The sequence below is a fragment of the Drosophila montana genome, unplaced genomic scaffold (assembly GCF_035044405.1).
Source record: "Drosophila montana isolate Dmon_TW-CO22-7 unplaced genomic scaffold, ASM3504440v1 contig_3083_1, whole genome shotgun sequence".
NCBI classification, from domain to species: Eukaryota; Metazoa; Arthropoda; class Insecta; order Diptera; family Drosophilidae; genus Drosophila; species Drosophila montana.
In genome coordinates, this window is record NW_026997957.1 from 293,493 (window position 1) to 306,638 (window position 13,146).

Genomic DNA, 13,146 nt, shown 5'->3' on the forward strand with positions numbered 1-13,146 from the left:
CAATTACTCATGCAGATCGATTAGACGCATTAGCCAGGAGCCGCAGACTGCTTCACTGAGCTCAGCTGATTAAACGTTAATTACGGCAAACCCCTAAATAGGTGGATAACAGATAGAACAGGTCCTGTTTCTGTTGCTCTTCCCAAAACCGTGCCATTCTCCTGCCACCACTTCAGCTTGTCAATCAAAGCAAAATTAATTAACAGCGCTGCCGAAAGAAAACAAAGAGAGAGAGAGAGAGAAAAATATATATCAATCGATATTTGAAATCAACGTTGAGCTGCATTTGGTATTTCTTTTTTGTCTGTGTGTTTGCGCAAATTGCTTGCACAAACAGCTGGCAATGAGTCAACACAAACAACAGGCCAATAACTCAATCAGACGCAAATAAGCTTGGCAGCAATTGGGGTTGGAGCCTTCAAAAATGTAACAAATTAATTTAACTGCGCCCCGAAAGGTATGCTACAAAATATTTCCCAAACGAATTGCGACGCATCGCATGATTCTTAGAAATACCCAAGCTTTGCAGCTGACAGTGAGAATGTCTGCTAGGGAGATCCTGGATGAGAAATTAATAATACAAATACCTAGCAAAATGAGAGTATTGTGCTTTTGCCTTGAATTACCAATTTTGTGTTAACAATAACAAATATATTTGGCACATATTGAAAAATTATTGTGCCAAATTGTTGCTAAGCTCAGCTTACGAGAAAGTGCGGATATCTTTACCACAACGAAAATTCAATACCCTTCTAGGCATTTGATTTACGGCTTCGCAGATATGTGACCATAGTGAAGCTCGTAAATGCTGAGTTTTGTGTTAATATCTTAGATGAGAGAATATTTTGCCATATTAAAAATAACAAACGACGATTCTTCCTAAAAATCTGTATAATATAGGAGTGCGATCTTGATTAGATTTGGCACATACATAAGCAGCATATTTTGAAATAGTAAATTCTGGGGCTTGGTCAAGATATCTTAATAAGCATAAAAGTTGTTCATACAAGAATGATGATACGATATGATGATCATACGACTTTGCATATATTTGTGGAACATAGAGAAACTAGTAAATGCCATGATTTGTCAAGATATCATTTATAATTTGTTTTATTTGCGTTAGAATCGATCAGTACCTTCTGTTCTCTGCCAAGCGAATGAATGAGGGAAGAAGGTATAGTTACAACTAATATGAAGATATCTTACGAAACAAAAAATGAAGCCATGCAAGAACCTACTTTTCGACCGATTTCTCCATTGGCAGCTATATAATATAGTGTTCCGATTCGGCCAGCTCCGACATATGTACTGCCATTAACAGAAAGACGGAGCTATGCAACGTTTCAAGACGATAGCCTTTAAACTGAGAGAGAAGAAACAGACAGACGGACAGATGGACATGGCTTTAACAACTCGGCTCTTGATGCTGATCATGTACATATATATATATATATATAGTTTATAAGGAGATGTCTCCTATATAATAGACATTTCATGACAAAATAAGAATATCCTCTATTATTATTATTAACGATAACAATGTACATTTAAAGCTCTCTTGAGCAGACACTAACAAATTCAGTTGTTATTTTCATGCCTTGCTAAAAGAAGAATAGGAAAAATTAACAAAGCTTGCTTCTTACTTCTGTTTAATTTTAAGTCCAACTTAAGCATACTTTAAGTGTAAGTTACATTTAGGAAAAAGAAAATATTCAGACTTAAGAAAAATGTGAAAGCCAAAGAGTTTGTTCGACCATTTGCTGAACTTTTCATGATTTTGCCAGATTAACCTGCAGCCATACAATGCAAATTGTCTGCGGGCTTATCTACAGCTCAGGTGAAACAGATTTGAAATTTAAATCTACAATTTAAGCCAAATGAAAATTAATGCTGTACAAATAGCCAGAGGGGCAAAGGCTTTAAGAATTGTAAAATACATTTAACTAAAGACTTGGCAGGCAACCAAGTTGTGTCTGTCTGTCTGTGCCTGTGTCTGTCTGTGTGTGTGTGTGTGTGTCTGGGTGTGTGTGTGTTAGCTAATTGGTTGTAATCTTGAGCTCAGGTAAAACATATTTAACATTTCTATATATACATACGTACCCTCATTTATGCTTGGCATCGATTTAAGCCTTGGTCAAAAATTTCAATTAAAACCAAAAATAACAAGAGCACAAATCTAAGGGCTTGCCTAATGAAAAAAAAATATATCTGCTTCTGCTTACAGAATTTGTTCTGGTCCGGATCCTATTGAAGCAATTAAAGGAGCAGAAGGAGCAAAAGGAGCTGCCGGAGCTGGAGACGAACATTTTATAATTAGAAAACATAACGAACGAATTTGAAAGCAAATCCCCCGAGCTTTGTATGCGCCAAGTTTCCAAGTGATTAATTTCAACAACAACAACAAGAACAACAACAAACTGGGGCCAACGACAGCGATTTAAGCCAATTAAGCGACAACAACAACAACAACAACAAGAAGAACCACAACAATAACCAGGCTTAAGCGTAATCACAGCAAATGCCGCCATGAGTTTCCTCAGCTCCATGCAACAATATGTAACAAGTGGCATATCCAGCCTGGGCCTCGGCAATCGCCGCTTCTCGCTGTCGCGCCAGGAGTCCAGCGAGCAGCAGACGGGCGGCGTCGCAGGCAGCGCTGCTGCCGCTGGCGGCGCCTTGAGCCCACAACATCAGCTGCTCTCGCAGCAGCAGCAGCAGCAGCTGCACCATCAGCAACAGCAGCAGCAGCAGCAGCTGCAGCATCCGCCGCTGCAGCAACAGACGAGCATTGGCAGCTGTCTGAGCGGCGTCGGCGGCGGCAGCCCTTATGGCCCGCCCACACAGCCCAACGCGGGCGTCGCCTCGAACGTTGCCGGCAGCAATTATCCCTCAGGCGGCGTTGTCATTGGCAATCCGAATGCCACTAATCCATTACTAGGTGAGTTCCTTCTTTCATCAAAGTGATAAATGTGCTGCCCCCAAAAAAGCGACTGCCCCCCTCCCCTGTCCCGCTCTCTGTCTGTCTGTGTGTGGCGCCAAAGTGTGTCAAGATTAATGAAAACCCATGACAAACTAAATATACGTATTATTTCATTTGATGTATGCTTAGGCAAAATAATATTGTTACGAATGCTTCGTAAATGGAAACAAAAATAAGCAAAAACGAAGGCAAATCTTGCAACAAGACGAAGACTAAATACCCTTAAAAGGGATTTTATATAGATGAGCTAGAGAAACTTTGTGCTATAGTAGTTGGATTTGTTGCGATTTTGCAGATATGTTAGGAAAATATCGAACCGTCTACAGATACTTCGAAAGAGTATAGATACTTTGAAGACGTGTTACACATTGTGTGACAAAATTATAATACCCTCTATAAGGCTATAAAATGTAATTAATTTTGATGAAGCGCAAAAACCAGAAGTCCATTAGGAAAGATACATTATCGTGTTTTTTATTCCATTTTTATTTCACATTCAAATTTATAGCATGCTTTGAAAATCCGAAACTCTATTTTCATTTAATTTATGGAATATTCCTGAAAAATTATACCCAGCAAATTTTCTATGGATCTATTTCGAAAGCTGAACCTAAAACTAGGTAGAAATATAAATAGGTTCTAGTTTGGCTTGACCTTCGACTTTCATGATAACTTATATTAAAAGCGTTAAAAATATGTTATTTTCACGCATATGTTTTATATATATTATTTGAAGCTTATATTTTAACATATTTGGTCTTAAATTTAGATTGACATTTTCATGATATAAATTGACAGCCTTTAAAATGTTTAACTTTCACGCATATTCGCCAAATTTATTTGAAAACGAAAAGTTCACTTTTTACCAGATACACAGTGAAAACTTGAAGCTAGCGTAGATATATATTTTTGTCCTAATTTAAAATATTTAATTTTCACGCATATTCGTGAAATTTATTGAAACGTGAAAACTAAACTATGAGTAATATATTTTTGCAAGGCATTAAATAAGGTTAAAATAAGTTTAAGATAAACTTAAGAATACTCTAATTTAGATTAACATCAACTAGACTCTGTGCCAATTCAATTTTCACACATTTAAGTGTGTCATTTTCACATATATCTGTGGAAATCATTCAAATGAGTATTGGAAGTGGAAGTAAAAGGAAGTGGAATTGATTTGAATTAGTTTAAGTAAAGTTAGTTTTCAGATTTTCATTTTTTACTATGTCAGCGTTTTGGCTCCGCATACAACTCTGTATACAACATTTCCACTCGTTTGCGTGAAATGAATTTGCAAGAGAAATTCAAAAATGGAGTTTTAAAGGCTGCTGCTCTATCTGTAAACCCTACATTGCTTGTACCTTATATAATGCTTTTAACATATCCCATCCTCAATAAAACCATAAATTCCTAAAACCAGTATCTGTTAAATTCCAGTTAAATTCATCACATGAATTCACTTAAAAGGAAATATTTGCAATATAAATTTGAATGCAAACCGAACTCTATTCAAATGGGATTTTCTGTTTAATTCTAAACACATTCAAATATGTGCTGTCACACGATAGATATCTGTTGGTGCGTTTATTGTTAATATTAACAAAAGTTTGCAGTTACACAACAACATTTTCCATGGAATATTTGTCCAATTTCGCATTACACATACGCCATGTGGTGCAGATTCTGAAATGCAAATGTCGCAGCAGCTGCTGCTGCTGCTGCTGCACAAAAGCCATAAATAAACAAAAGCAAAAAACTGGCAAACACGAAACCAGAAACAAGAATCAATGCGTAATCGATAGTTTTTATTCCGGCAAGCCGCAAAAATGCAAACAGCAAATGGGAAAAGTTTATTGAATTTATCCGGGCTTCATGTTTTCCAATCGCTAAGCAAATGTAACAAGAAAATTTCAACTAGAGCGTCGAATGCGACGCAAAGTTTTTTAGATCAGCTTCGCTTTTTTTTTGGGTGAAAGTTCTTGGGGATAAGCACAAGCAAATCCGCAACAAAATGCAACAGAGACAAAACTACGCCAGCCAAGGCAAGGCAATCAACATGCATATGAGCTCCTTTTGGGCTCTTGTTCTTGCTCCTTCGCTGCCAAAACTCGTTCGCCTCCGGGCAAATCGAAAGCTAAATATTGTAGTTGTTGTCGCTGGTTGCAAAGTCACATTGCAAAGTCAAGACACAGCGCCGCATTGGCTGCCACAAAAACCGCTGCTCCGTTGTTCTGTTGCAAGTTGTGGCTCGGCTCGGCTCGGCTTGTGCTTGGCTTTTGATTTACAAACGTCTACAGCATTTGAATCAAATTGAAATTGGCTTATCTTGTTGCACGCGCCACGAACGAGCGGTTTTTGGTCACATGATAACGACGACAGCGACAACAGAGCAGCCAGCAGGGCTAGAGAAGCTAAAAAAAGCTAGTTCCAGTAGGAAAAGTTTCTCTAAAAAAAGCTACATTTTGTTTTGAAAAAAAAGAGCTGATAAGGAGAGAGAGTGTATTCAAAAGGGTTGAGAGGAAAAGAGGCTAGTAAGAGGACAAGAAGTGAATAATACCAGTTGGAATGCTCTTGAAGGGAGTGCCCGACTAGGAGATACCCTACAAACATTCTAGTTTCCTTTTATACATACTCACACACATATGCAGCAGGTGTGCTTTTTCTTACCTCTTCCCTATGCTATGTTTGGGAAGTGCACTCTCGATTAACTTCTTCGGTCTGTATAGTCCGATCTTTATGAAATTTTCATGCCTTAAATATGGCATGCAAAAGTGTGTGTATACCAAAGCCCAAGGCTAAAGATCTATAAATAAGTTGTCCTTTTTACTTTTACAGAAAGAGGTTGAGTTGTTCAGAAAAGGGAAATACGAAAGTCTACAAACCAAATGTGTTGATCTCTGGCTCTTATAAGCACTCAAGAAAACAGAAAACAGAAACGATATCAATATTTACCTTTATTAAAATGGAAGGACATATCGTCAAGTTAATACTCTCGTCCTGCGTATAAGGATATATATATTTCCAATATCAAGTCTCAAGCTTCTGTAGTTTCCGAGTTCGACGCGCTCACACAGAAGAACAGAAGGCCAGAAGAAATAGGATAACACGACTTAGCTCGTCATTCAGATTGCGAATATTCATGCATATGCTTTCTTCTCCATCCTCACTGCGCTCAGGCCATAAGAAGCTAGTATTAACGGGAAAAAAGCTAGACTGGCAGCACTAGGCATCAAGAGGCAGCAGCAGGCGTGGCATCTATAAAACCGCCAACGTGTAAGCGCAGTTGTTGCCTGCGAATGTGTTTTGCACGTGTGTGTGAGTGTGTGTGTGCATGTATGTGGGTTTTTCTATTTCCCTGCGCCTGTGTGTGTTTCGGTTTTTTTTGCCAAGTTTGACTTTACGCTTTGCGCCGAGCAACTGAAAGTATATATTATATATGTATATCTGTTTTTTGGGGCTTTTGCATAAGCAGCAGCCAGCAGCAGCAGGCAGTCTAAAGTCCAGGAAAGCTTTCGTGACGAAGCCGCAGCAATGGTTAGACAAATGGAGTGGCAGAGTGGCAGAGTGGCAGAGTGGCAACAGCATTCACGTTGAGTCTGCAGTAGTTTTCCCATTGTCCTTGTCGCTGGCAGGACTAGCAGCAGCAGCAGCAGCCACACAGATGCATGTCAAGGTTGCGGTTATGTTGCCCTGAACAACGTTTGGCCACATCCCGCACTCCCCCCCACCCCCCCCACCAATGGCCCCCCTCCCATCAACCAACTAGTCAGTGCCGCATTGACCGCATCGCATTGGCTTGACTGGGGCTTGGCCGACGGACGGGCTGGTCGACTGGTCGACTGGCTTGTTTCCTTCCGTTTTCCTTCCTGCCGCCTGCCGCCTGTTGCCCGCTCTAAACTGCAACACATCTCCGGCCCCGCCCCCGCCCCCCCCGGCAACCCCTAATCCATAAACATTCGCTTCATGGCTAAGTACTCCCCATTGTATTAGAAGTTACGAGCGTCTAGTTGTGTCTCACAATTGCACGAGTTCTCAGGCTGAGGCATAAAAAATTGAAGCGCTAGCTTTGTGGGAGGCAAGTGCAAATGATACAGAAAACAAACATGAAAACGTAATTTGTCTTTCAATTTTATTTATCCTAAGCTCCAAGGCTTAAAACTCAAGGTTAAATCCAAATATTGCTTGGCTTACACTATGCAACAAATCGAGACTTTCGCCGCGTTAAGTCTGCAATCGTATCTTACCATTTTGTTTCATTGTGGCCGCAGTTTATATCAGAGAGTTGATGTATGGAATATATAATCGTGTATATTCGCATTAAGTAATGTTTGGTTGGAGATTATATGGCAGCGCCAAGTGGATGTGTGGTAGGATGGAATAATCTATAAGTACCTAAGTTATAGAGCTAGATTAGTCGAATTTGGAATGCAGACTTTTGATGAGCTGCTTTCAAGATGGATCCATATAAATTATACTGATGCTCACTGAAGGCTTCTTACTTGGGTTGGTAGTGATTTTAGACCATATATCTATTTCCCACCCATTATAAGTATTTATGTTCTACTTATATCATATACCATATCATATTGCATCTATAGAAATGGGTGGGAATTTAGATTTTGGTCTACTTATAATTACTTCTAAGTATTTAGTACATGTTGGATACGACATAGTATATGACATCTATAGATTAATGGGCTCTTATTTAGTTCTTACTTTTAAGATAATTTTAATTAGCAGCTGATGTACATCAAAATGTGTGAAACCTGCCTCAATAGTTAAGTGTACAACAAATATAGCTGCCCCATTATATACCACTCTTAGCTAAGAAATTCTAGTTTCCATGAAAAGTATAAGCATTAGTATTAAGCACTTTAAGCTTGGCTCTTTTGGTTTGATTGCAAAGTTTGTAATTTTTGCCCAAGTGCGATTAAATATGGTCTCGTTTGATACCAACAACTAAACCTTGATGCCATTAAAATACTGCTAAAACTGGGAATGAAATATTCATGCATGTTAAAACTGCACAAGTTTAAAGAAAAGCTAATCAATAGAAATACAATATAAATACAAAGCACAATAGAGAAAAGAAGGGTTAAAAATAACAATAATTTTTAAATAAAATCCAAGTTTTAAAAAAGGATTTTAATTGAATTGCACATTTTAAATAACTACCCTTTTTTTCAACTCAAAGAAGGTAGACAAGAAGTGAGGCAGTTAAACACATTATGCATCAAATAAAAAATATATATGTATATTTGCTATACATCATACATTTATATAACATATATATATTCTTCTCACCACAGGCTATCCGAAGGGCAGCAGCGGTGCGGGGGCCAACTGTTCATCCGCTGGGAGCACACCCATCAATTCGCGTCGTCAATCGCGGGCCCTGGAGTGTTTGGCTCCGCCGCGCACCGGTTCATTTCGTAGCCGGAATTCGCCACTGCATCAGCCGGATCCGCCGCCGCGGCCACCGTTGGCATTTTGCAAGCGACGCCTCAGTTGGCCCGAGGTCGATCCGCGCTCGAATTCTGGGTAAGTGTAGAGGGGCGAGTGTGAAGGAGGGGGAATAACCCTAATGCATAGTTGATGATGTGCAAAAAAGCCGCAAATGAAATATTAATTTTTTTTTATTTTGGAAATCCCGTCGGCAGCACGTTTGGCTCCTCGTAATTAACTAGACAGACAGGCGGGTACATATGCGATATGTTTATGCATTTAAAGCAGCAATGCATAAATTAAATGAAGCCAGCTCCTAATGAGCGTCTTTGTTGGGATTTTGTGCATAAATTATGAAGGTTTCTAAAGGTGCCTTGGGCCGGGACAAGGCCATTGAGCATTCGCACAGAAATAAAATGAATTATTTACCAATTAATTAATGTACTTCAATTGCTGTTGTGTTTTACGTTTGTACTCAAATGCTCTATAACTTTCAAGTCCGACCTTCATAATTATGTAATTACAAAAGTTTTGTCCTTGTGTGGGTGTTGCTTCCTCTTCTTCTCTTCACTTCTCTTTTTTTTTTTTGTTAACCAGCACTGTGCGCTGTAATTCCCAAAAGAAACTTTGGCCCTGGCGCCTAAGTCTATGCAACATTGGCAGTTTCAAATGCGGGCCCAACCTTTTGAGCAGCTCCAACTTTTAGCCCAACTTGCTCACGCACAGACACACTCACACACACACAGACACAGATAAGGCGATATCTTTGCAGCATTAGGACTTGAGGAGGAAAGTGGAGGGGGGGTGAGCTTGGCAGCTTACAAGCAAGGTTGCAACATGCTGCAGCCTGGCTGGCCTCAAAGCCAGCGTCTGCTTAGCATAATGCGGCTGCAACTTAGCCAGAAAATGTGCGCATAATGAGAGTTTGGTCTTGAGGTAACATTTAATTAGGCATGAAATGAGATTTAACTAGGTGTTCCTTTAAAACACACCAAGTTGCAGCACGTCAGCGTGCGCTTCGCTTGCCGTCAAGCAGTTAGCTGTACGGCATGAGAAGCGCCGAGAAGGGCTGTCATGTAAATATAATTAAAATGATAAACTGGAAAGCCTAAAGCAACCTTTGCCTGGTTGGAGCCACATGTAATTTATTGAAATGCAAAATCTACCTTTGTAAATTTTGTAAAATACCGATACAATTATTTGTGCTGTTAAAGTTAAAACATATTTGCAACTGAACACCAAAAATCACTTACTGCACGCAAATCCAATGACCATATTTTAATATTCATTAATTATCTGCATAAAGCGCACGAAATTTATTTGTCAAAAAGTTGCAATTAGCGCTCACCGCGCATGCATTAACATTCAATTATAGAAGGTAAATATAAATAATTCATTATGAATCGTAAACAAATGCGCGAAAATACGTAGATTAATTAAATGCCACAAAAAGTAAACAACAATCATCATACGCAAAAAACACTCATTAAATTGCAATTTATTTTGTGTGCCAGGAAATTGAAACAAAAGATATGTCAAAAAAAAAATAAAATGAAATATAAACACACAAAATCATGAATAATTGCCAAACTAAGGCAAAGTTCAGCAACTGTTTACCAACACTGCACGAAAATATTTTTGCGACAGAATAAATACCAAATAAATAAATAATAACAGCGACAAGAAACTAGCCGAGAAAAGAAAACAAAGTGCCGGAATCAGGGCAAAGTTAAGAGGAGACTTTCGCAAAGAATACGCCAAGAACTTTAAGCTGAAATTGAGTGCTCGTTGACAAAATCACAAAGCAAACGAAACAACTGCGCCAGAAAGTTTAAAATTAAATTTTTACTGCACAAAAAGAAAAAGCGCTATAAAAAATAAAACTTGCAAACAATGCACTGTAAGTCAAATTCCGCCCTCCTCAAGCCCCGCCCTGCTTCGCATTTGCGGCGCAGATTTTCGCCGCGCGCAAAAAAAAAAAATACAAATATAAAAGCGTCGACAAAAAGTGTTGGTCAACAATTTTTTTCGAGCCTGCCGAAAATGAAATTTTACAGCACAGTTTATAATTTTTTAGCATACCCTGTAATCAAATTAAAAAAGGGTTTAACAAAGTTGTGTAGCTGCTTGTAATTGATTCCTTAAAACGAATGTACTCTTAATCAGGACGATAAATCGGCTCAATGAGGTCTTGCTCATCAGTCTGTCTGTATATGTGTGTGATTTTTTCGATTTTCGATAACTTTTTCTGTGCTTCAAAAAATCAATTAACTATTCTACTCAGATTCTGCAGAAACAATCAAATCGTTGTTTAGCTTGTCGTCTGCCATACCCAAATCAAGTATTTATCGAAAACATTTTATTACCTGGAATCGATAAAAAATAATCGAACGGATGTCGGGTTTATTTTCGGCTTTCGATAAGTCTTCCGTTTGCTTGACATTAACTTATAGTTGTTATCGAATGTTGTGGAAATTGCGTTGCATGTCGTACAATAATCAAGTTAATAGTACTTTATCGAAAGCTTCTCCCGTTCCATCCGATAAAAATCGATTTTCAATTTAAACTTGTTTTCTTGCTGTTAAGCTCCTCATCTGACAAATCGAAGTCAAGTTTTTAATTTATTGTGAATCTCGATAACTTTATTTTAACTTGAAATCGATAAAAACAAAACTATCGACATATCGGGCATATGTTCGGGATTCGATAACTTTCCCCGACATTAACTTAAAATTGTTATTGAATGTTTTGAGAGGTAGAATCGCCAAAGTTTGTATGTTTTTATTTGTTTTATCATATGTAAATCGAGTTTATATTAATTTATCGATAACAATTCTCGTTCCACCCGAGAAAAATCGGTTTTCAATTGAACATCTCTCCCATATATCTGGCAGTGGCTCTCATAGAAGCTCAAAATATCAAATTTAATTTAAAGCTATAAATTAAACTTTCGATAACTCAACCTGCCAACCCAAATTGCACTCTAAAATTGGGTACAGGGTATCTGCCAGTCAAGTCTAACTTGATTCCGCTAGGAGTCGCATCATAAACGTAAAAAATACTCAAAATGCTGGCAACAAAGTTAAGCCGCTTAGGCGCTTAGCCGCTGCCCATTTTGTGCTGAGTGTGAAAAGTTTTGTAGCTCAATTTAAAGACACAGCTGCTGAGTATATCGATGTGTGTGTAGGTGTGTGTGTGTGTGTGGGTGTGTGTGTGTGTGTGGGTGTGTGTGTGTGTATGTTTGTCATGCAAATCAAATGATTAGGCGCATCATCAGCAACAACCTCATCATCATCATCATCATCATTCCCAACAGCTAAACACACTTCAACCCTTGACTGAGTTAAAAATCTGTTAACAGGCGCACCAGGCGTATGATTAATATGAAAACTAACTGGCAAATATGTATATATATTTATATATATGTATATACCTGCTGGGGCTTGTGTATATATATTTGTATACAATTAGCGACAGGAGACAGAAGAAGCAACAAGCATAAGGCCAATGTCGACCCTTATCAATGTTTGAAATAGGTCTGACAAGCATGCCGCGCGCTATGCAAATGGAATACTTAATACTTATGTCGAGCATATTGACAGTGCCAATTAGAGCCGGAGCCGGCTGACACGGCCAGCGAGTCAATATACGAAAATACTTTGATAGCACATCAAGTGCACTCGCATGAAACCCAATCCAAAGCCTGAGCCAAACTCTCGCCCAATCTCTATATACACACACAGGGTACAGGAAACGGATGGGTCGTATTTTGAGAACTTTACATCGCTCGGCTGGAAGCGGGAAAATCGTCGCATGTCGGCAACGCGTGCGGCCGAATCACGTGCCGAGGCTAATCCCGAAAATGAACGTGATCCGCCAGCGCCCGAGGAGTCCATTGACCGGCACGATGATAAGGAGAAGCTCTATGTCGAGGTCCTGCATACCATTGCCAATACGGTGGGCGCACCGGCGCCCGGCGGACAGGTGAGTGCAACAGCCAAATAAAGATAAACTACTCAAATAAATGAAGAGCCTCAAACTTTATATGAATTTTTGATTGAGCTGCAAACTTATGCAAATAGCATAGAATATATTTTAGCCGGTGAAATTAACGAGCGGTTAGCAAGATGATAGATGATTGAACCCTTAACGTACCGTTAGTTAATCACCGACATTTAGGCCAAAATGTTGTGCAATTTAAATGATTAATGCCACAAGTTCAAAGTGCTTGAGTCCCTAAATGAGGTCTGGTGGTCTGGTGGTGGGCCAGGAAATGCTTTCCCCTTTTACCTATTCTGTGGTCACAAAATTCAATTATAAAAGTGTTTCTATGCGCAAAAAAAGCAAGAAAGAGTAAATGCTCGAGCAAATGCTCGACTGCAAGATACCCTGCATCTAGAGCGACACTTAGCTTCAGGCTAGTGGAAATGCGTGTTTGAAAAAAATCGGTATTTATTGTCCGATCTTAATGAAATGAAAGCGCTCATATATGAATCGCAAGTGTGTGTGTGTAAATCAAAGCGCGAGGTTCTCAAGGTTCCTTTAAAATTAATTTCTTTACCGATTCTGAAAAATGTGGAGGTTATTAAAAATATAAGCTCTTATAATCTTCTCGCTATGTTTTTCTTTAAATCGATATTTATCGATCTTGTGCAATTGGGAATAATTGTATCCTTTTATTGCATACGAGCTGATATATTCCCTACATGCGCTAG

General features: G+C 38.9%; 1 protein-coding gene across 1 annotated transcript in view; it reads left to right on the plus strand.

The window, feature by feature from the left end:
* Positions 1–13,146, plus strand: part of unc-13-4A — a 48,569-nt gene that overhangs the window by 17,435 nt on the left and 17,988 nt on the right. The window contains exons 2-4 of the mRNA XM_064685658.1: positions 2,228–2,941; positions 8,296–8,527; positions 12,175–12,415. Coding sequence (XP_064541728.1) covers positions 2,530–2,941; positions 8,296–8,527; positions 12,175–12,415 — 885 coding nt within the window. The 5' untranslated portion in view covers positions 2,228–2,529. The remainder of the gene's footprint in view (positions 1–2,227; positions 2,942–8,295; positions 8,528–12,174; positions 12,416–13,146) is intronic.